General features: G+C 46.0%; 4 protein-coding genes across 7 annotated transcripts; 1 reads left to right on the forward strand and 3 right to left on the reverse strand.

Annotated features, from left to right (window-relative positions):
* Nucleotides 1-103: 103 nt before the first annotated feature.
* Nucleotides 104-2,211, reverse strand: LOC131885683 (zinc finger protein-like 1). The gene is made up of 3 exons (XM_059233805.1): nucleotides 1,928-2,211; nucleotides 1,729-1,840; nucleotides 104-918 (listed from the first exon to the last, which is right to left on the reverse strand). The coding sequence occupies exons 1-3, from the start codon at nucleotides 2,027-2,029 to the stop codon at nucleotides 224-226; spliced, it is 909 nt and encodes a 302-aa protein (XP_059089788.1). The 5' UTR covers nucleotides 2,030-2,211; the 3' UTR covers nucleotides 104-223.
* Nucleotides 2,212-6,023: 3,812 nt separating this feature from the next.
* LOC131885682 (protein Spindly-A-like) lies at nucleotides 6,024-7,962 on the reverse strand. The gene has a single exon (XM_059233803.1). It carries the CDS (start codon nucleotides 7,878-7,880, stop codon nucleotides 6,165-6,167), a length of 1,716 nt encoding a protein of 571 aa, XP_059089786.1. The 5' UTR covers nucleotides 7,881-7,962; the 3' UTR covers nucleotides 6,024-6,164.
* A 673-nt stretch (nucleotides 7,963-8,635) lies between these two features.
* LOC131885680 (activated Cdc42 kinase-like) lies at nucleotides 8,636-16,578 on the forward strand. 4 transcript variants are annotated; one of them, XM_059233800.1, is made up of 4 exons: nucleotides 8,636-9,214; nucleotides 12,190-12,280; nucleotides 12,587-15,536; nucleotides 15,634-16,578. In XM_059233800.1, exons 3-4 carry the CDS (start codon nucleotides 12,651-12,653, stop codon nucleotides 16,435-16,437), a joined length of 3,690 nt encoding a protein of 1,229 aa, XP_059089783.1. In that variant the 5' UTR covers nucleotides 8,636-9,214; nucleotides 12,190-12,280; nucleotides 12,587-12,650; the 3' UTR covers nucleotides 16,438-16,578. The 4 variants fall into 4 exon arrangements, with proteins under 4 accessions (XP_059089783.1, XP_059089782.1, XP_059089784.1 ...); XM_059233799.1 differs by lacking the exon at nucleotides 12,190-12,280; XM_059233801.1 differs by lacking the exons at nucleotides 8,636-9,214; nucleotides 12,190-12,280 and adding an exon at nucleotides 11,517-11,622.
* On the reverse strand, nucleotides 16,574-23,341 carry LOC131885679 (autophagy-related protein 2 homolog B-like). Its single transcript, XM_059233798.1, has 2 exons — nucleotides 23,110-23,341; nucleotides 16,574-22,743 (listed from the first exon to the last, which is right to left on the reverse strand). Exon 2 carries the CDS (start codon nucleotides 22,712-22,714, stop codon nucleotides 16,733-16,735), a length of 5,982 nt encoding a protein of 1,993 aa, XP_059089781.1. The 5' UTR covers nucleotides 22,715-22,743; nucleotides 23,110-23,341; the 3' UTR covers nucleotides 16,574-16,732.
* Nucleotides 23,342-23,350: the final 9 nt, after the last annotated feature.

A 23,350-nucleotide genomic window follows, 5' to 3' on the forward strand; every position in this document is an offset into this window, starting at 1 on the left:
CTTGATCAGGGGAGTGGCTGCACGTCCCGCATGAGCTAGACCAAGGGTCACATCCAGACGTCCCTGTTTCATGAATGGCAATCATTGTTTGTGGGCNTACATTATTTCAGAAAACGCAAGAAAAATAAATCTTAGTGATAACGTCCATAGAAAAAGAGCCGGCTTGGAAACTCCAAACATTGTCACTCGTGGTCAAACGGGTAGCCTAACACGACGTGCCAGACTAACTTTCAATGCCTACATGAATGTTCGGATTATTCATGGGCTCCAGCATCGGGTCTTCGTTTCCAGCTCGTCGAGACAAATACGACATCACGGCCAAAAAGGTCATGAAGACGAGGAATAAAATTATCATGATCATGAGATAGCGTTGCATCTTGCTGGTCCTGCGTCGAGCAGACGGACCCATCAGAGTACGCCACCACCGGGTGAACATCTCCACGGCCGATTTCCGCTTATATTTATTGTCATCAATATCCGGGTCCCGAAGCAAAGGGGAGGAACTTAAGGCACCCAAGTCTATCCCACCCCGGGATCCATCCAAGTCGATGACTTGATCTTTTTTACTGCTGGACGTGTGGTGCACCCCGACGCGTTCGGACACTCCGGAGGAAGATGATGTAGAGGGATGTCCGTCCGAATGGGCGGCCATTTGACCCTCAGGCGTGGGACGCGGTCCATCAGGGACGTTGAAAGCGGGCCTTTTCTCCACATGAGCTTCCAAGAGAGGCAAACCTAATCCGGCTCGAGCCCAATTGACGTCTTTTAGCACTTCTCGCAAGGTTTCGGCCACTGGCGAGACCAAATTTTCGGGCGGAAAGAGGCAATCTTGACAAGTAGGGCAGGTGTACCCCGCGGGTGCTGTGTCCTCAGGTAGACTGCGGGCGTACTTATCCAGACAAACCCAATGGAATACGTCTGCAAGGACCAAGGTTTGTTCATATAGATTTCAAAAAACTAGAGTCAATAACGGAAGGTCATGAACCCAAGTAACAAATGAGGCGATAGCGCTCGATTATTTTTCATGATATGTTTCGTCTTCAAATGGGAAAACTTATGGCTTCTACCTGTTATTTGTATTCAGCACTAAATGACGAAATCTATTTAGAAAAATCTTCGAAATCGTGTGTTTTTAACTCAATACGGCTCTACTCAATTTTCAATCGTTCGGATTTGTGGTTTATAGTCGTCTTGTAAACAGCTGTTATTTTTGAGATTACATTCTCCTTTAATGATCGTCTCTGTTAATTCAATCAATGACAATCAATGAAAAATGACCAAAGGGACACAATGAAAGTAATAATAATCTTATCTTATTGACATTCCATCTCGGAAAATCTTTGACGCCACTGGTTGAGCATTTTCAAGGGGCATCTTTTTGCTTTGGGGGATTTCATTTTGGTCTGGCTAGGACAAAGACAGAGATGGTGGGGCACATCCCGTCCCCTTCGCCGATGCAATTGCATCCTAGCTATCGAAGTTGACTTGACTAGACTAGAATGGGCGATCCAATTTTCATCGGGAGATCGACTATTCACTTAGCGGGTCTATTTTGAATATGAGACGACCTAGGCTTCACTTCTCCAAGGCTATGAATCTAAAGAGTGATTTAGGGTAGTAAATACTTCATCCCTAAAAACATTTTGAGGGGCCTCCAAAAAGGTCCCTTTGTCTAGGCCATAGAGCCTAGAATCTCGGAGCCTGGATATGCCCCGGATGTGAACTCACGATAGCAAATCAATCTGACACACGGTTCATCGGCCAGATCCTGGGAGCAGAACTGGCAATGAGGGTTGTAATCGCTATCCTCGAGCCATTTCAGGTAGCTTTGCACCACGCACTGAAGCAAACCAAGAAAACAAATTAAACGGGATTAGGATTACACTCTTTTTCTATAACTCAGGATGAATCTATTCATTATTTTTACCTTGGGGTGCTTCTGAATCATGCAATTTTCACACACATTGACCCGATGCTCGAAGCAAAACTGATTGGTCACTTTCCTCTTGGAACATTTACACAGGCCCATGGTGAATCAACCCGGAGGGTGGGAGGGGCTGGGCCTGACAGGCAAACTGTCCACTGTCAATCAATTGTCAAAGTCAGGTAGGTAGGCAGTTCTTCGATCGCTGACGTGGGCAAATGCCCAACCTCGATCCAGAGAACTTGGCCTCTCTCTAAGCTGATGATGAAGTCAAGTCGATTCAACGATTTCGGCTGCTGTTTTTCTTTGTAGGAGCATAGAAGAGAACCCTAAGGTGACCAGAGCACACACAAAAACGTTGGATTGGTCATGAACTACTGAAAATAATTTTCAGTGGTTTATGGATTGGTTGAATGAATTGAAGGAAAACTGGGGAAAAATCCTGGCTGTTGATGTGGTTATCTGAAGGTGAAGAATCTCGATCAATGCACATTGTGATCCAACTAAATTTTCAATGGTCGGCTGAATTGGGGGTCAAAGTTCAACAATTTTGATCTTTTGTTATTGTCCAACTAGACTCTGGCTGGCTTGATGAAGAATTTTGCGAATTTTTCTTTGAGAAGTACTAAACAGTACTGATGGGAACAAATCAAATTCCCAAATTTTCAAATGGACCAAATCAAATTACCGCAAATCAAATCGTTTCAAATCCCAAATTAAAACCAAACTAACCGGAAATAGGTGTGGTCAAAAGAGTTTAAAAAATAGACATTGTTAAGGTACGTATGCTTGCATGATAATCACAATTTCCTCTTGTGACATTGTGCAAAGACACTGCCCATCAAATTTAAATCTTTATTGGGCTTTTTCAATAAGATGTCATTAAACAAAGGGAGAGAAATCTTTGAGATCATTAGCAATACCAAGTTCGCTCTAAATAATAGCTCTATTTAAGAACACGGAGGAAATTCGGGGTGACTGAAGCGTGGAATTTATAGGAATGATCAGGAGCTAAAAGACAGTGCATTATTGCAACAAACTGTAGTCTAGTAACATGTCTCTTCCCTCATAGGCAAAAATTTTCGTCATTTTATATTACCTTTCATTTTGAATTATATGCCTTGGCAAATTTTAAGACCATGTGCGGCTACTCCTGGGAGTGCATTTTGATCTATGAGCTAGCTAAAATATTCCGCAATCATTCAAGAAGTTATAAGGTTCATGTATTTTTACAGACTCGGCATGACTTTTGTCTTGTTTGGACATTGTTTACTGAAATTAAGGAGATTCCTATTAGTTTACTAGTATGAATTCATCATACTTTAGAAGAAGTAGAGTCCACACTTTTGAACAATCTTTTATATCAGAGACCAATAATAATGGAATTGTAGACACAATTAAATTCTGGTGCAAATAACTAGAAATTTCCTGCACATTGATAATGTCTATCCATGCTCGTTCTTTCATTCTTGTGCTTCAATGTTAAATCTGCTCAAATGTAAACAACTCAAATGAAAGTTATTTTTAATAAGAATGGAAGTGGTAACCAGATATTTTTGAATAACCATCATGTCTCACATCGATGTCATATCATTCGAGACAAATATGTATGAAACAACATTAACAATCATAACTTGACACTAAATTCTACACACAACTTATTCAAAACTACTCAAAAAGCAATTGATCATCAGTATTCATTTCATTATTTCTCCAAGACTTAAAAAGGCTGGGGAGCCGGGAACAAAAGTATGACAAGTCATGAGGCAAAAAAGCGCATGTATTTTTTTATGTTTTATGGACTTCCTTATCGCTTCTGGGGAATAGAATTTCCAGTAGTTCAAGACGAAAAGCCTAGTTAATTCATTTAATTCTATATTCATACATCATCTGATCAACCAACATTGTAGAGTTGGCGGATCGGGCTAGCCCTTGAATACACGGTACATCAGGAATTTTTCAGTAAAGGACTTGTCTAAGTCTGACTAAAATCCTCCTGCTTAATCTTTTTCTAAGGCATGATGGGAGTCGTTCATCGTTTACTCTGGACTTATACTAATTGATGACATTTATTGTGGGGGATTTCCGTAAGGCGGGCTTGACTTAGGTGGAACTGACGGGGTTCATTGTTGTCAAGGATCCAAGTGGGGGAATTGACCACTGGTGGAATATAAGAATGCTAGAGGAGTTCACTATTGGGGCATCCACTGGCGAAAAGTCAGCGACAGAGACTTGACCACTGGCTGAATTTCATGCTGGGTTAAGTCTGGTTCACTATGCATATGGGGACATCCATTGGTAGGAAATCATTGAGGGAGATCACAACAAAGCAAAACAGGCGATCCACTGGGAATTGGTAATAGAGTGAGCCCTTGACATCATGATGTCAGCCAGATCTGGAAAAGCGGTTCAAAGGTCTTCAATTTACATGGCTCGAGAATGTCACATAACAATCCGGTTGGTTGCTTCTTAGTTGGGTATTGTTAATAAGCAAAACTGGTTTGTTTTGGCCCATGAACTATTTGAGGATAACTATAAATTTTCAAAGCTTTTGATTAAATTTGATGTATTCAGGATTCAAAAGCTTCACTTTAACCTACGGGATAACTATTTACCACTTTGACTTTGGGGCTAGTAATACCCACCTGTGTTAAAAACAAGTATGACGCAATGCAATCTGAATTGAATAGATGAAAATTGGAGCGTTGTCCACTTTATATCTTACTTTCTCCCTTTGAACCCACAGCACACAAGCACACAATTATATCCATTTCTCAGAAATGGATCCAGCAATTCTGGTACTTGTTTTGTTTTTCCCAGCCAACTTCCGTCGTCCACGGGAGCAAAAAAGCGCCACACTGAACTTCTTAGCTAACGGACGACCAAAAAAGATCACTTTGTCACGGTTTTTAATGTAAAGGTCAAATGAATTGACCCTCTGTAGTAGATGGACCAATTTGCCATTACAAATCTTGGAGAAGAGACAACTACATTGATATGCAATAGCCATACATATCTTTGATGTTTTATAAAGTATGGTCGCCCTGGAAATCAGGCTTTCCTGAAAGGAAATTTTTGAGCGTTTGGAAATGGGTCAAAATAACTCACTGGCCTGAAAATGACTTTTGAAGTCTCGAAAAGTGTTCACGGGATTTAGTTTATACGCTCCTCTCAAAACTAGATAAAGGGAAATACAGGAAACCTTCACAGTTCCTCATATAGCTCAGAAAAAGTAGTTCGTAAGAAAGTCGTCATTTTGGCAGTACTGAAAAAATTTGAAATGGAACCAAATTTTACCAAATTGGCCGAATTTTTGAATTTCCCAAACAAATTAGCAAATTTCCAAATAATGAGTCAATTTGATCACATCAGTACTAAACAGAAACTCGTCGATGTCAGTTGCGATTCTTTTCTGTCAAATTTATTGAAAGATGGGCCATCCATTGTCACCACTTGAGGGGATATCTACCAAAAAAAAACTTGCTCTAGGGCTTAGGGTGAATAAAATGGCATTCAAGATCTGATAATATTTAACGCACGTGATCAAATTTTTATCAATCTGTGCCATTTGCACTGTTGATAGAAACATGCAAATATGTAAAAGTTTTTATTGCGAGATTCTGCTTCTCATTGGATCACAATAGTTTTACAATTTGTTCAATGTTACATATATATGCTGTCCCATTTAGGGTTCAAATATGTACAAAGTCCTTTCTATATAGCACTCTGTTCTACCGAAAGATTATTATGACAAGGCTTAATTTTTACCATAAATGTGAGCTGGCCAAACCAAGGCTCCCTTGAAATGCGCTCTGAGGAAAAACAGTTTGGGTACGTCTCAATTAAATTTAGTATAATCTTGTTAGATCGTTAATGCTTAAGTAATGCATCAATATAGGACTTGCTAACAGGGAAGCATGCGTTAAGAAAAAAATAATATTTTCAGCCATACGAAGCAAAAGGGCTGAACTAAGTCAACGAGAGAAAAGAATAGCATTTTTTGAGAAGGTTAAAGAAAACTCAACCTTTTGAGCTAAAACAGGCGAAAAATGTTAAGACTGTTAGAAGTGCGAAAACAAAAACAAAATTTTACCGATAATTCGAAAAGTGAAGAAAAATTGTATATTTTGAACAGCCCTGGGCCAACAAAGACGTTAATCAATTCGTTCAAGAACACTCCAAAGTACCGTTATTATCTAGCATGCCACCGACCTTGATCAAAAAATGACTATAGAAATAATCACTGCTGTTTGCACTGTTCCTCCATTTTCTTGTTTTCTTCCTCAGCGTTGATGACCACATTAGGAACGCGTTTCCGACCCGGAGGCTTGCTCATCCGGCCTTTGGACTCGTCCGTATTCAGATCCTCGCGAGTGGCATTCTTCTTCTCATGCTGACCCTCCTCAAAGCACTCGACAGAGGTGGAAATGCTGACAGTTTTCTTTTTAGTCCCCACAGTTTGGCCTCTATTTTGGCTCGACGCATCAACATCGGCTTTGACCGATTCAGATTGGCTGCCAAACACCGGGACATCGTTCTCTTTGTCGTCTTGATGGGCACGCCCACAGTCCCGGTTGATATCGTTGAAGATAACTCTCTCGACAATTTTCTTGGCGGGCTTGGGTTTCTTGGGCGATTGGTTTCCGGCTTGGCGTTGACTTTTGGCCTCCTCCAATTTGATCTTGAGCTGATAGGACTCGGATCGGAATCGACTCACCAAGGTCTCGAGATTCGAGATCTTGCGCGACATTTCCATCATTTGGTCGCCGTCCTCGAGATTCTGGCGCAGGTGTTGCGACAATTGCTTCTGGAGTTCCTCATTGCGAGCTCGGGCCTCGTTGAGCATGGTGGTGAGATACTTATATTCGGCACTGAGAGTGTGATTGGGAATCACGGACAGATCGGGATCCTCGGTCTTGACCTTGATGTCCACTACAGGCCGCTCGGCTGGACGAGCCTTGACGGTTTCGAGGCGCTCCGCCAGTAATTTGACCTTGCGTCGTTCCGCCACCAACATGTCTTCTAGCCTTTGAACCCGATCGCCGTCATCCTGTCCGTGACCAGCCATATTGAGTAAGGCAATGTTATGCATTTTGACCTTGTTCAACTGTTGGTTCTTGAAGTCCAATTGAACTTTCATATCCTCATAGCGACTCTTCATAGACGCCAATTGATTCTCCACCAAATGTCGGCGGTCCTCGACCTCGGAAAACAAGGAATTGCCCTTGAGGTTAGGATCGGCTTCAGCCACGGTCAAGGCTTCCATTTCCACTTGAAGCTCCTGGATCTCACTCCGAGCTTGTTCCAAATGTCGCGTGTAATTGGTGATTTCGCATTCCTTTTCTTCTAAAGTGGCCTCTAATTGGGTGACCTTTTCTTTGAGTGAGTTCTGCATCCGGATGGCTTCCTCTTTTTGGCCTTGACTGGCCAATAAATCTTGTTCAAGAGCTTGCTTTTCCGTCAACCACTGGACGGATTCAATCCTTAACCGCGATAGTTCCTCTTCTAAGGCGGCTTCCAACGGACCTTGGCCTTCTAAGGTTCCTGTACTAGTGTTCAAGGAAGCATTCAAGGCTGCCTGATTGGATTGAGCCAATTGCTCTTCCAACATCCTGATTCTGTCCTCGTCAAATCGCATCTTGGCCGCTTGACGGTCCAATCGTTGTCGCCAGGCCTCAATCTCGGCTTCCAGCTGGTCGCAGGACTCCAATTTGGCCTCGAGGCTCTTGACATGATCGCGGCTCTCTTCCAATTCCTCGAGAACGGTGCGTTCGAAGCCAATCTTGGCCTCGAGTTTCAACCAAAGTTCGTGCTTTTCCTGGTGACTGGCCTCGAGATTGGCCTCTAATTCGGAGACGCGGAGTAAAAGGCCGCGCCCGTACTCGGCGGCTTGAGCCATATTGGCCTCAGCCTCTCGGGCACGAGCCTCCCAAACCCGCACATCCTCGTCCGACATTGGGCAAAGTGAGGCGGAAAAAAGTCTGACCCAGTTAAAATATCAAAATCTCCCGCTCTTTGAAGAACAGTCTTGCTTGAAATGTTGTGTTTATTTTGGGCCAGAGTAAGGTCATCCCATTGCATGCGATTAATTGTCAATGAATAGTAAGGCGGAAGTGTTGAAAAAAATCGACAGTTTGTATCATTAGATAGCATGCTTCGTAATGATAGCAAATTATAAGACAAGTATAAATCCTAATTTGAACACAATTTGCCTCCATTATGGCAACCCTGTTTACCAAGCTGTTTTTGAGTAAATTTAACTTTCAAGGTATCATTTATTCTCAATGCGATCTGATAGCTTTTGCGGACAAAACAATACTCTTCATTGCAATCGTTACATCATAATAAGATTCTAATATAGTTTGATGCCCCAAAGGGCTGTCAAAATTTCATTTAATCGGATCCAGGGCCTTGGGACAGTTATCACTCACTCAACCTCATTTATCGTTTCAATATGATTTTTGCCGCGGGCCATTTGAAAGGTGACTAAAATTGCCTGCTAACTCCCTCATTGAACCATCTTGGAATCTCAGCATGGCCGAAAGTGTTTCCCTCAATCAATAAAGAAACGATAAAAAAAAGCCATTTTTCAAAACATAAACCATGGATTTTAGATTTTACTCATGTACATCACAATGAAATACTAACTATGACTTTGGTCTCGATAAGACGCGATCTTGGGCATCTTATCGTGTCCAGGCTTATCCTCACCCTGAGGTATGAGTCATTTCAGTTGGGCGAGGAGTCCGAAGTGGAAGAAGATTGGCATAGCATTGGACACTGGATGGAGTGAGATAGAAGAAGAGGGAGCGGAGACGAAGAACGAGACAGAATGAGGCGGGTACTGGGTGCAAGAACTAGAAGCAGACCTGCCCACGAAGGATTCCTCGTACGACCAAGAGAAGGCAGTCAGTCAACTCAGCCAGCAAGTGGAGAAGATCATCCATCCAACCCTCCCTTCCTTCTTTCCTTCCCTACCCGTTGTTGTCTTTACTTCTCCTCGCCATAGATTAGCTCAAGATCCACGGCTTAAGAGAAAAAATCCTCGCTCTCTTTCTACCTTACTTTGATGTCTTGTGTGTCGATTCATTTCTGTTATACATAGCAATAGAAGTGGTAGTGGAAGGTTTGGTAGTTGTTGGAGGAGTTTAGAATCGTTGTGTGCCATGGGGATGGAACCTACAGCTTTGGACCAGAATGCCGTTCCTCTGTTATGAAGTGATGACTACGATGGTGCTCGAACCCAGGGTCGATTGACTTTGACCTTGTACTGGTTGGAGAGACGCTCAGGTAAGAAGACTCTTTGTGCTCTGAAGGGAGACACAATCCAGGCAATTTTATGAGAGTGGAGTAAGGTAAATTGGGCTGTGGCCACACTTTTTTATGATGGTCATCGTTTGTCACGAAAACTCACGCTCAGGCTTTGTTTGGTCAACATCATACGTACGTACATATACGTAGATAGATGGATGGATGGATATTCGCCATACCTGACGGCGATCAAGGCATATTAGATGAGGCCCACGTAACCGCGCACACAGTCCAAGATTATCACTCAGCCCTCCAGTCATTTGAAGAAAGAACTCGGATTGGAATTCGCCTTGGACAAATACCTGCATTTAAAAGCTTCGCTTGTTGCTCTTTAAAACCTCGTAACCGTCATCATGGCCTTTTCTTCCCTCCTCCCCCTTGCTCAATCGAGGCCGCCTGTCTCACCCTTTTGAGTCTGGAAATATTCCATGGAAAGTCATTACCCTCCACAGCAGGCGTGATCACCGGTGTCTGTTGAAATGAGCCTCAAGACGAGTTCCCTCTTCCTTCCCGTCTTTCTGACTTGAAAACGGGAGGAGAAGTGATTGGGCTCGGCTCATTTGCCGGTGGATCCATTCTGGCATTCTTGCCCCTTGTTGCCGAATTCTCGCTTCATCCCCCTTCCCTGCCCAGAGCGGCATGTTGCCAACAAAAGCAAGTCCTTCAATCATTTTTCTCGAGTATCCCATATGTCCACACCCAGGCTCTCTTGGGCATCCTATCCTCGTTCTGTGTCTCCCGGCTTCTCCTCTCGTGCCTCTTGTTTAGATTGAAGTTAGCCATTATTTGGAATGATATGTAGGTGAAATGTCTCCGGGATCTCCACCCCAAAAAGGCGAGACACGGGAGGCCGTTTCCTAATCTAAACTTAGCGAGTGGCGTTTTTTGCTGTCGTGCTGAGAGACGAGTGAGCATCTTTTTTTTTCCGGGGCGACGACTTCCAAAGCAATGAAAAGATCTGTTCCGAGTCTGTCTTTTTCCTCCCTAATGCCAAAAAAGACGATCAGTCATCGGGTGATCACCCGGGACTAGTTTCAGATCGTTTGAACTCTTTACTCGTTGTTTGTTAGTTTCGATCTGGCGGAAACTCGTTTTCCACATTTATTTATGAACTCCCAAGTTCGAACCAGTAACCCTTTTTCCATCATTTTCGGCTCAATCAGTCACTTGCAGGCCATCATTTCATGGGCGAACTCGCATAGGTCTGATTGAGATGAATCCGGAGCTCTCTGTCTGCTCTTTTCCCTTAGCTCTCGATCTTTCTTGGCCTTCCCAATCCAGGATTCCTGCGACTTCTTTAATGGCTCTTGTCATGTGACAAAAAATGAGAGGACTCTAATCACTGATCGCATCGCAGTCCAATTATAATGATGCCGTTGAGGCATGAAGCTCCCAAATATACCCTACACTATGTAGGTACATACGCGTACATGTATTCGGACTGCATTCCTGTTTCCCCTTTTTGCCGCCCAACGCAGATCGAAGTATGCAATTTGCTGTTCATTTTCAATTGTCCATTCAACGGAACGAAGAGTCATCGTCACATTGGGATTATGGTTGGAAAATGGTCACATGCGGTGTCCGTGTGTGTTTTAAAGGGAGAAAATTGCATAATTCCGCCACATTTCATGAACTACGCCTTTTTTACGGCTCTCTTTAGCTCGCTCGAATCTTGACTTGTGGTCATTTTGTGTCCAATTCCGGACCACCAGATTGGACACGGCAATCTTTTTCTTTTTCGATTCGTGTTTGATCATGAGATCTGTTGTAATCGGTGGTTGATTGAAGGATTTTGGAAAATCAAAGCATTGCTAAATGACGAAAAGTCATTCATTCGCCACCACCGCTCTCAAACTCACTCACTCACTCCATCTCGAACGGCGTCCTCGGGCTTTTATGAATTGGACCGATGGTATGTCCGATACCAATCAAGGTGAAATTAATGGCAGTCAATGGGCCTACCCCTACCACCTTTGCCAGACTGAACCGACTGGTGGAAGAGTACCGCAGCCTGACTGCCAATATCTTGATTATCCATAAGACACCGAGTACTTGGTCGATCTGTCTATCCATCTCCCTCCGTCGTCCTCAAAAGTCATATCGCAAGTTCTTTTCAATTTCTAACTCCTCGTTCAGGTTTGAGGACTTCTGATTCGGATGTACTATGAAGAATTATGAAGGAAACGAATCGAACCGGTGAAGAATAACCTCGACAAATTTCTTGTCGAACCCTCATTTCATGTTTCGTATGCTTGATCTTCTCTGTCTTCTTTCAACCGGCTTCGTGTTCAGAACGTATTCCAACGAGTACGATGGATTGGATTTTTTAAGGATGAGGTTTTTTTGTGCGGCTGCCAACCCAACCCACCACTGTTCCTTCCAAATAGGCGAGTTTGAGAGTGCTTTGAATTTTCGTGTTCATTTGATTGATGTTGTTAACGGAGTCATTGGGCTTCCTTCCCTCTCTATTCGCTCAACTTTGGGGATGGAAATGTCAGCTCTCATCGGGGTTAGGAAGAGTGACGTCGTATTTGTGTGCGCTCCTCCTTTGACGAATGAACAAGACAGTTTGAAGGGAATATGTGAGTGGCTTCCATTTCTTTTAATCTCAGGCAAGTGTCAAATTTCCGTCAGGCATTCTTGAAGGGTGAGGGCTCCTCCGGATTCCCTTAAAAGTTGAATGGGTAAAGGGAAAATCCTTTTAAGATTCTCGTGATCCACCGTTAGGATTGTGACTAGTAGTCGGGTTCAACCCATTCGCCATTAGGGTCGTCGACGTCTTTATGGTAAAACACGGTGAGGAGTGGTGGAGATTGTGACAAATAGGTAGGCTGTCTGAGTGCTCTTGGCAAGTGAAGTCGAGTCACGACATGAAGGCGGCGTGGCGAATGCAGAATGTTTTCCAAGGCGTGAAAGAACATAAATTTGCAACGATTTTTTTTTCTCCCCAATAGACTGGCTTCGATTCAAGAGAGCGACAGAGACTCCTTCCAATCTATTCGTCATTGGCTTCACTTAGATGAGAGTCAATATCCGCTTTTGAGTGTGAGTAGTAGTCTGCAGATGACGACCCTCATGTAAAAAAAATTCTTTGAACTTTTGATTGCAAATCGTGTTTTTGCCAAATTTGATTTGACACTTCAAGGTTGGCTCCTTGGGGGCGGCAGTAGTTGACCATTAAATTCTGATGTACTATGTACGTCAGAATCTTGGGGGAAGGCGAGGCACGAGAGAGAGAGAGAGAGAGAGAGATTCGAAACCCGACCCATGATTTATGAGCCCCGTCTAAATTGCGCTCACTCACTCAGAAAGTGCAATTAATTCCCTCTGTTTCCTCCTATTTCATTACAGATTGTTGCAAATTCAAGTGGCGAGCGGTGATCTCCATAGATGACTCATCACCGTCATCAACATCATGAACACCAAAGGAAAATCCAACCTCGGTCTCTTCGAGTTCTTGGAGGAGGCCGAACTTCAGCAGTACTACAACAGTTTCAAGAACGTTCTGCAAGTACAGAATGTCCAGCAGCTCAAATACGTGATCGAAGATGACCTTTTTAACATTGGCATGTCCAAACCGGAAGCCCGTCGCTTACGAACCTACTTCTATAAAGTCTGTCCTCAAAATTATGCCTCAAAACTGAAGAAATTCCTCCGTCCCCGAAAAGACGATGGGAAGCACGAACTTCTCTTAGGTGAGGAGGATCACCCATTTGTTTTCAAGGACCGGAGACATTCGATCGCTCTGGGGGGAACCAATCGTCAAGGGTCCTCATCATCCACTGTTCGCGTCCCTAGTCAACATGTGATTCCAGCTGAAGCCATTGCTGTCCACAAGGAATTGGGGGCGGGTGAGTTTGGGGTGGTACAACAAGGCGTTTGGACGGACGAAGATCAGATGCGGCACCAAGTGGCGGTCAAATGTCTGTGTAAGGAGAAGATGCAAAATAACACGTTGGCGTTCATGAAGGAATACGAGATCATGCAAGCCATTGACCATCCTCACGTAGTTCGGCTGTACGGAGTGGTTCTGGATGCTTCCCAAATCATGCTCATCACAGAACTGGCATCTTTGAGGTCTCTGTTGGAGTGCCTCAAAGAACCCGCTTTGCGTAGCACTTTCACCGTGCCTTGTCTGACCGGGTTTGCTCAGCAAATCTGCGAAGGCATGCAATATCTGGAGACCAAGCGACTCATTCACCGAGATCTGGCCGCCAGAAATATCTTGGTGTTTTCCAAAAATGTGGTGAAGGTCTCCGATTTTGGCCTGTCTAGAGCCTTGGGTGTGGGCAAGGACTACTATCAGACCAACTTCAATGTGAATCTCAAGCTGCCAATCGCTTGGTGTGCGCCCGAGTGCATCAATTTCCTCAAATTCACCTCGGCATCCGACGTGTGGGCTTTTGGCGTGACCATGTGGGAAATGTTCAGCTATGGTTTCCAACCGTGGGCTGCTCTCACCGGTCAACAAATCCTGGAGGCCATTGATGAGCCCAATTCGCATCGACTCGAACCCCCGGTCCATTGTCCCCGTGAACACTATTTGATCATGCTTCAATGCTGGAAGCACGAAACGCACGAGAGGCCTACTTTCGAGAAGTTGTGCTCGATCCTCGAGGACGCCAAACCCGAGCAAGTTCAAGCTGTGACCAGTTCTGGGCACGAAGCCGGGAAACGCGACATCCTAGATTTTGAGTTGGGTGACGTCATCACCGTTTTAGACAAGAGCGAGTCCAATGGGAGCAACTCTTACTGGACGGGGGCGATGAATAACGGCAAAGTGGGCTATTTCAGTCCGGCTCACACCGTGACCTACATTGGGACATTGCCTTCGCAAGGGAACCATTCCAAATGGCAACACGAGGATATCTACCAAAGCACGAGCGGAAACTTTCAAAGGAACTCTCTACGAGGCTCTCGAGGATCTAAGAAGAAGATCAGTCGAGAGATGATCAGTGGTCCAAGGGGAGAGGTCCAGCATACTGGCCATATCGGTTTGGACGGCGCGTTCTTTGGAGACGTGGGTGCCTTTGCCACCGCCTCATCCACCCCCGTTCCCGAGAGTTCTAGTCGGGGAGGAACCATGACCAAGTCGTGGCATCCCTCCATGGGCAAGAGCATGACGAGTGGATTCACCACCGTGCTAAGCCGTGCTGACTCGGACGCCTCGGAACGGGCTCCCCTCATCGCTGCTAGAGGAGGTAGTACCAGCAGTGCGGGTGGAAACAGCACCAATGGCCAGAGTGAGGGACAGCCCCATTGTGTAACCTCATACTCGACTGCTTCCGAAGCTGTGGGCACGAATAAGAATCCAAGAATGGGTTACGCAATTGGTTATCTAAGGAAATCCAGCAACGCTAGTCAAAACAATGACGTGCCGGATGGAGCTCAGCCCATCAAGCCGCACGAATATCACACCATAAGTGATGATGAGCTCGGTGGACCACTGGATCTGGGACCTAGTCTCATGGACGAGGTCTTTAGCGAATTGGACTCGTCCAAAGACTCGAAAGAAGAGACGGGCAAGCCGGTCAAGGAATCTTGTGAATCTCGATCCACCTCCAAGGAGAGGAAAAGTCACCTAACCAAGCACAACATGAAGGAGATGAAAGAATTGGTCTCGTCCACCCTGACGCTTCATAAGAAGCACAAGAAAAAGCAGCAAGCCACAGTCAAGCCCATCAAAGCGTCCGACGAAAAAACCCTTGAGAATGCTATCGCCATGGCCAATGCCTTGGCCAGTAAATCCATGCATGATCTAGACAAACGATGCATCGACAGTTTCTATGACAACTCTCCCATTCGATCGCCATTGACTCCCAATTCACCCTCAAAAAAGTTTCAGTTCTGGTTCCCTGGCAAATCTAGTCCGAAAGGAGAGCGGCGTCATTTCTCCGAGGAAATTCAATCCTCGGCCGATGTGGAAAGTATGATTACGCCCTCTGCCAAAGACGCCTATCGGGCCTTAATCGAAGGGAGTTCCAGCCGCACTAGCCTGGATGATGAGCCCCATTCGCCTCGGTCCCCACCTTCACCCATCCATCAAAATCAACCAGGAGCAAGTTCCTTCACGTTTGGGACCAAGGGACGCTCCTTGAGCGACACCAATGGAAATGCCACCAATGCAGCCTCAACCAACTCGGGCCAGAATCCGTTGCCTTTGCCCCCCAAGACGACCACACTGGACCTTAGTGCGCCCCCCAAAAGACATGTCAGAAAGAATCCTTTAATTATCCCTTCCGGAATGGCGGCCAATATCCTTCGACGGGAATCCACAGCCAATGAGAATATTGATTTGCAGGTAAGGACACCCCTTCCTCATTGAGACAGTCTTTTGCCCGTGCATGTCTCCGGTGTGCGTGTTTGTGTGCTTATTACCCCACAACACTTCGTTGCAGATGAACCAACACAACCACAACCACCCCTCAACAAGCGTACTGGACCCGGACCCTAATTCCAATTACTCTGGACATTCCCTAACTCATCTAACAAGTGTGCCTGTGAGACAACATACCACTAGCACTGCTAACTCCATTGCCTCGACCACTCGGGCCTCCTCAACGTACTTCCAGAGAAAGGCTTCCCTGCCCGCTTATTCCGGATTCTCTCCTCACGCAGCGTCGTCTACTCATGTGTCATCCGTACCTGACAACAATCACTCACTTTCTAGACGACGAACCAGCCCATATCAGAGTTTGCCCGCGACCAATCCATCTTCGCTTCGATCAAGTAAAAACTTGGAGGACCACGAGGATCAGATCTCATCGGATGCCTTTGAAAACGCGATTGCTTGCAGCATGGATGCCTTGGATAACATCCCTGATACCATTATCGATAGTAGCCATAGTCCAAGACAAGGGGCCACCCAAGTCAATTACTACAACCAAGACCATGTCTCTTGCGAGGATCTTCTGGACTTTCGGCCAAATATTCGGCGTACACGCGGGAAAGCTAGAGGCTTACATTCGGATGAGGTGCGAATCATGAAGAAGGTCTTGGGTACGGACATCTCAGACGAAGATTGCGTCCGATCCTTGGACAGCACGGATTGGGATGTTCATCATGCGATCAAGCTGGTCAAATTGAAGAATCTGATCAAATTCCCGGAGGTTTCGGACGAAGACATGAAGATTGCCCTGCAAACTCGAGATTGGGATGTGGCCAAAGCTGCCAATGTACTCATGAAGAAGTTGAAAGAGTAGTTGTTACAAGCCAAGAAAGCGACCTATTTTCATCTATATTCTCTGCTTCAGTGCCATGCAATCAATCCCGTCTGTTATATTGGTAATTAAAAAGAATTGAAGAACAAATTCGAATACCAAAACTCTGATTTGATGGTTTCATTTTGATATTAGTTTTGTTCTATTTTAGCCGAGCATAATAGGACTTTCTACGTGTAGAAAACTGGATGTATAAAATATTCGGAGTAGCACAAGATTTAAAAAATCGGAGACCATGGACGACGATACTTCTTTCATAACAATCTATATTCTTTCTTCACTTGTTGGGATCCACTTTCCGCCATTTCTCCTCCTCCTCTCGACGGATATCCGGGGCCACTTGACTCTGGACACCTTCCAAGACATTAGAAGTGGCCGCAGTGGCCATAATAACGGGTCTCATGATCGTCGAAGGCATTTGCCGCAACACTCCGCCCACAGCTCCACCCAAACCGCGTCGGCGATGTTCGCTTATGGCCACTTCACTCAAGGCACGGGCGGTTTCATCAAACCCTTCCCGCACAACGGTCAAGGCATTGATCATGCCCTCTCGAAAATCTGCGGGTCTAGACAAGTGAGCGACATTTCGCCTCGGGAATCCTGGGTGGGAAATCTTGCCCTGAATCACCGATCCTTCGGGGGACATGATGTCAAATGCCATCTCGGCAGCGAATTTGATCAAACCCAAGAGCTTGTTCGTCATATCAAGGACAGACATAGCCGTGAGCGAGGTGAAGCTATTGGCACCCTTTTGGAGGCCTCGAAGAATTCGGCCATCTTTCTGGTATTGCTCGATGGGCATGAATATCAGGTCGAGAATCCCTTGTCCCAATTGAATAATGGAGTGCATGGGACCAACTCCGCCAAGGAGTCTGGGGATCTGGTTGTGTTTGATATCGGCCAACCAATCGGAGATTAACAGAGTGAGGAGCTTTTCCAATCCTGAGATTCCACTTTGATAGGATACGCCTTTCAAGCTCAATTCCGAGTTATTCAGACTCGCTAAGCCACTCAACAATCCGGTGAGGGCCCCTTGGGTTAGATCAAGGTATTTGGCCGAGTAATCTACGCGAATAGGAAGATCCGGTGCAAAGACAAAGGAGCGAATAAAGATATCTTTCTGCTCCATCCGATTTCGTGCAGGTCGGGGTGGGGCTTCTAAGGGCGTTCCCGCCGGAATATGTTCCTCACAATCCGAAAGTTGTCGATCCGGGGTTGATTCAGCCGTACTGTTTGCATCTTCAAACACCTCTTGAGCCATTTCTCGAACCTCGAAGGCTTCCACGCCGGCATTATACTGAACTACAGTGCTTTCATTAGGATGAGGTGTCACCTTTTGCTCTTTGGCGAGGGTAGTGAAAAAATCAATGAGAAAGAATAGAGTATCCTGGTCGATATTGAGACGGATGGGCTGGACAAACAAGTTGATGTTGGATTCAATCGTCGGATCATCTACACTGGGTCGAATATGAACGCATCGAATACTCATCATATTCGAGCTCGTTTGTCTTGGTCTGGAACGTGATGAATACAGATGGAGGAGTTTGTTGATATCCGAGGCAGCCATTCGATCCCGGATTTCCAGGATGGGGATCACCAACACTTGGCGAGACACTTCTCGGCAATGTTCAGGGTACATCTCGTGCACGAATTGAATCCTCAAAATGGCCAATTCCAAGCACTTGTCCGAGTCTCGACCAGGACCACCCCTAAGTTTGAGATGTTCCTCGTGTTGACGAGCAGGATTGGCGGAACCAGATGATCGAGAGCTACTACTTCTCTTCGGTCCGGATTTGGTTTCCGTTGTAGTTGCCTCAGGATCTTTGACTACTTTGCTTTTGGTGTCCACGAGGAGCCCCTTGTCCGCGCTGAAGTCGTGCCCGCCAAAGATCTGCCAGACCAAAGACAATTTTTTGACTGTGAACCTGGATTTGAACTTGGGGAAACCTTTGGGGGTCTTCAAGTAATCCACAGTCTTTTGAGGGATGGCAAAATAATTCTCTCGAACCACAACACCATCGTTATCCAAATTTCGAGCCGCGGGTTCGCCATTCTTTGGCATGATTCCAATGCCAACTTCGTGGTCCAGTACGCAGAACTCCTCGGATGATTCATTGAAACTCAGATTGTGAGCGGACGAAGGCGATTGGTAAAAAGATTCACTCATTCCCAGAGTCTCTGGTAAGGTGACCTCTTCATTCTTGTTGTACTTCACCTGAAATTTGGGCGTGGATTGAGAGGATGATGATGAGGCCTTAGGTATTTGACCTTCATTGGGAAAGAAGAACAATTGAGCACCCCCCATTTCCTGAGCCTTCCACCGATTATTCTCCTCCTGTTCCTTGGCCTTTAGTTCTCTTTCGGTGGCTTGGAGCTCTTGCATGGCCTCCTCGATATCCGGCACCACATTTTCAGCCACTTCGAACTTTATGAGCGTTGCTTCACCTCCTTGTCTAAAGCTTGGATTTTCCTGAGGATCAAACTTCTTCGGAATTGGACCCTCATTCAAAAGCCGGCTGAACATTTCGGTCAGGATCAAGATGGTATCCGAGCAGGTTCGGATTCGAATCAGATTGCAAGCTGCCGACACATCCAGATATGGCGTGAGGACAACACCGCCGGTTTCATTGATGCTCTCCTCCTCACGGAGATGGATCTCTAGGTCCAAGTAGTCTAGATCAGTGATGCAAACCGAATTGGCAATCGGGTCCACCGAGTCTCTCGCCAAGAAAAGGCACACATCCTCTAGATTGATGCCAATGTTCACATCGTGCCCGGTATCTAGGAGATTACATGCCACCCGAGCCTTGCCCAAAGTGAAGGCCAATCGCGCCGGATGGACTTTGGGGATAAGTTCGACTGAGGATTTGCGGACATCGAATTGCATTTCAGTGAGAATCGCGGGTGGAAGGTATCCATCCACCGGGAATTCGACCACGGTGAAGAATTCCCCGAGCCAAGTCAGCCAAACAGGCGAGTCCACGAGGGATCGAATGATTGCGTTCAGCTCCATGAAATCAAATGCCAAATTGATGGTCTTCAAATTGGCCTTCGCATCAAACAAGATTTTGGCGGTAAGTTTCATGATCCTAGACGAGTTTAGACTCTCGGACCACGCTCTCTCTGAGAAACCAGTTCGCTTCAAAAGGACGTCTAGATTCGGCGAGGGACTGGAATTGAAGTGAATCTGATTGAGTTCCATGCTTTTGGGGATCAATCCGAATTTGATGCACCCATCACCCAATGACAGACCCAATAGGACAGTCTCAGGTTCTCGTTCCAGTCCGGTGATTGCTGTCAGCTGAAATTGGTCCACATTGGCCACGAGAGTCATATTGGAGTCGGGATCCGACCCATTGTCGGACTTGGGAGCAATTATCACAGCCTGAGCTTTACTGATGGACAAGAGAACACAAACGTCCATATGAATCTCCAAAGTGGCCGAATTATCGCGAGGAAAGCTCACGTAAGGCCGTTGTCCGTCGTCTTTGGACTGCCAATCCAGGGATGGCTTTGTGCCGGAAAAGCAGGTGGAAAATCCGTGATCAGGATTTTGCAAGGGATCAAACAGGGGTTGATGAAAGAGAAACTCCTGGACCTTGAAGATCTCGGGTTGCCAGAGGATCATTTCATTGCCCAAGCGGTTGTAGATGAGTTCGTAGATCCGTTTTGAAGGCAATATGACACTGATATCTTCCAGTTTCAGGTCTACGAGAATGTTGTGTCGGGACTGACCGAGGAGCAAAGCCTCTTCGATGTACTCTTTCTGTTTTTGAAAGATATTGCTCGTACTATCGTTGTCCCCGGTCACCTTGCCCGTGTCGGATACTTTGAAACTGCCCGCTGACTCGAATCCTTCCGCATCTGTGGGCTTCCGCCGTCCTTCGGATGAATATTTGCCGAAGAGTTTCTGACTGTCGTCCAGATTGACAGACACGTGAATGTAGCAAGCGTATTCGGAGAGATTGATCTTTTTCTGCTTCCCACTTTGTGACTGCTTGATTTGGATTAGAGAAATGGGCACATCCTCTGGATGAGGTTGGCATCTAATGTCTATTTTTGAACTGCTCATCGTGATATCTAGAGGCTGAAGAATGGGCGGCACGGTGGTGGCGATCACAAGGCTCAAATCGGCCAATTCGATTTGGTATAGTTCCGGATGAATCTTCCGAGACCAAAAGGCTTCAACGTAGTTGGGGATTTCGTCCGGTTTCCGACGGTCAACTTTGGGCACGTGGAAATCCAAGATCACCTTTTCCAAGGCGAAATTTAGCTCCAGATAACTGGCTGAGGATTTGGTTGGATTGCTAGGCGCTTTCAAGCAATTCGAATCGAACTCGGCATAGCTGAACAAAATATAGATTCGATCCGAGAAGCCTGGCTCGAAATCCACGTGGCACGGATTCAGTTTCAGATCGATCACGCTGTGTTGGACAGGAATGTTCCTTTTGATCACTTTCTTCTCCTTGAGATCTTTCATTACGAATCGCACGTCGGATTCCGGGATGTCATACGCACTAGTTGCATTTGAGGGCTTCTGCATGAATTTAATAATTGGAATTGACTCGACCTCCGAGGATCCGCATCGGTAGAGGTTCTCATGAATCGCTAACCGGTTGATGTCCAACGAGAGAAACATATTGAATTTGTTCCGAGAGGCACTGGTCATCGCCACACCTTCTTCATAACGAACCACCAACGGATATCCCACCAATGCCACATGAGACTGAGTACAGGCCTTGGTGAGTTCCAAGCCCAAGATATCCAATCGATCTTGATCCCAAGTAGCCGTGGAGAAATTGGCACTGAAGAAATTCAACACTTGAGCTCGCATCTTTCTCAAAGCCAACGCTTTGGTGATTTCGCCACCTAACTGGAAGAGGAGTTCGTCTTTTTCCAACAAGGCTCCGATCACATTGGACACTTTGATGACAATCCGAGGCACAGGGACTTCTTGGTGCGGTCCACTACGATGATGAGTCCGTTTTGTTTCACTATTCGAGCCCGTCATGGAATGGAATTCACTGCTACTAGCCATACTATTGGTCCCACTTTCGGACATGAAATGGGCCCCAACAATGGATTGACTCTTGGACTCCATCATGTTCTCTTGGAGAAGGTTCTCGAGATCGGTCGTGAATCGGACCTCTCGCCGAGAAGTGAGCGGTGCCTTATCATCGTCCCGACTGGAGACAGTGATGGCTGAGAGGATCTCGATCAACGTGTGGAACTGATGCGGATACAAGTGGATCAACAACGACCCCAAATGAACGTCAATGGCCTCGACGGATCGAGGGAGACCGAGGGTGGTGGTTTGAGCAAATCGGATGACAATTTCGTTTCGACCGACAATCTCGGCGAATTTCAAAGGCGGGTCGTGGTCAATGCTCTGAGAGGCTTGCCGCGATCGAGGTTTGTCCGAAGAGGCCGCTGGATCAGTCTCATCTTCGGATTGGGTGTCACTCTCAGTTTGAGTGTCCTCTTTGTTTGGCGAGGATTTCTTCTCGAACGAGAACTCATCCGTGTAGAAGGCAATCTTCTCCAGGAAGAGTCGTTTGAGCGTGCTCTTAAACGAGTCACTCTGGCCGGATTCGGCTGGGTTGGGATTGCCCGAATACATCAACAAACCGATATGGATTTCCAGGGCCAAGCCCCGGGCCTCCACTGTAGGCACGTACTCCAATCGAACCGTGGTATTAGTCAGTTTCAACTGGACCCGATTGATGATCGAGTCGATGGCTTGAGCCAACAATTTAATCCCGGGCACCGCATCCTGGTCCGCCAAGGACTCCACTACCTCCGGATCGGGTTCGGCATTCTTGAGGCAATCCTCGGCCAGATCCAAGCTCGAGAAGCTCTCGCACATGGAATGGAAGATCGAGGCCGAGATCTGCGAGGGATGTTCCCGTTGCCGAACCTGCAACGTGATGGTCAATCCATCGATGGAGAAGAAGCAGTTCTCGCTCAACATGCGTTGGTAAGGCACGTGAACCGAGAGCTCCTCGATGTAGCCGTCCACGAACTCCACGGGCAATTCCGAGCTTTCTAAGGCCGCGTTTAAGTTGCGGGTATTCAAGGCCACGTGGTGGAGCGAGATGGACGAGCCCGAACTGCCCTCGGCGCCCGAGGTGGCCGACATTTGATCCAAGAAGATCTCATGGTTCTCGAGGAACGTGCCCAAATAGCGATTGATCAGATATTTGCCAAAGCGCTTCTGGAACAGCTCCGAGATGCCCGAATACCACGGAGAGGAAGACATCTTTGACACCTCAGACAGAGGAGCCTCGTCTGCAATGATGGACAAAAACAGTCAAAGCTGATTGGAATCACCCATGAGCTTGTGCAATCAAGGCAAACTCATCGTTGGATATTTGTGAAGCTCATCATCATAGGATTGATTGTTCATTGACTTCAAGCAGTTGTTACACCACTTAAAACCCTGTGAAGCTTGAAGAAAAATGTCCAAGTTTTAAGGAATTCATGAGATTTGGCCCCATGGCAAAAAATAACGATCCCTTGCTTTCTCTTCAATTAAAACCTATGCTTAATCCTAGAATATCCAGCCCCATCTAGCTTCACATGGAGTCATTCCATAAGCAGGATTCGTGATCAACACGAACAAAAACTCTATCTATGACGAAATCTGAGTAATACCTTATCTTGAGCGTGGTGGGCATGAATCTCCGGTCAAAGTGGGTGTAAAGGGTGGGTGGATCCACGGGCCCATAAGCGGCGTTCAGACCGCAGTTCATATCGGAGGAACTGTCCGTGACAAAAATGAGCGATTGATTGCGAAAAGCACCAAAAGATTAGGGATTTGGGACGGCGTTACTACGCAACAACATCACTTTGTATTTTCCTTCGGGACAACTCCAACATCCATGAAATCAGGGAA

This window comes from Tigriopus californicus, chromosome 8, assembly GCF_007210705.1.
Source record: "Tigriopus californicus strain San Diego chromosome 8, Tcal_SD_v2.1, whole genome shotgun sequence".
Classification (NCBI taxonomy): Eukaryota; Metazoa; Arthropoda; class Copepoda; order Harpacticoida; family Harpacticidae; genus Tigriopus; species Tigriopus californicus.

Excerpts from the sequence above, each read along its gene's own strand:
- LOC131885683 (XM_059233805.1), bottom strand. The coding sequence starts at position 2,029 with ATGGGCCTGTGTAAATGTTCCAAGAGGAAAGTGACCAATCAGTTTTGC. Across the intron at positions 1,841-1,927 it reads TGATTCAGAAGCACCCCAAG|TGCGTGGTGCAAAGCTACCT; the intron begins GTAAAAATAATG and ends GGTTTGCTTCAG. Across the intron at positions 919-1,728 it reads TGTCAGATTGATTTGCTATC|ACGTATTCCATTGGGTTTGT; the intron begins GTGAGTTCACAT and ends TGGTCCTTGCAG.
- LOC131885682 (XM_059233803.1), bottom strand. The coding sequence starts at position 7,880 with ATGTCGGACGAGGATGTGCGGGTTTGGGAGGCTCGTGCCCGAGAGGCT.
- LOC131885680 (XM_059233800.1), top strand. The coding sequence starts at position 12,651 with ATGAACACCAAAGGAAAATCCAACCTCGGTCTCTTCGAGTTCTTGGAG. Across the intron at positions 15,537-15,633 it reads ATGAGAATATTGATTTGCAG|ATGAACCAACACAACCACAA; the intron begins GTAAGGACACCC and ends ACTTCGTTGCAG.
- LOC131885679 (XM_059233798.1), bottom strand. The coding sequence starts at position 22,714 with ATGTCTTCCTCTCCGTGGTATTCGGGCATCTCGGAGCTGTTCCAGAAG.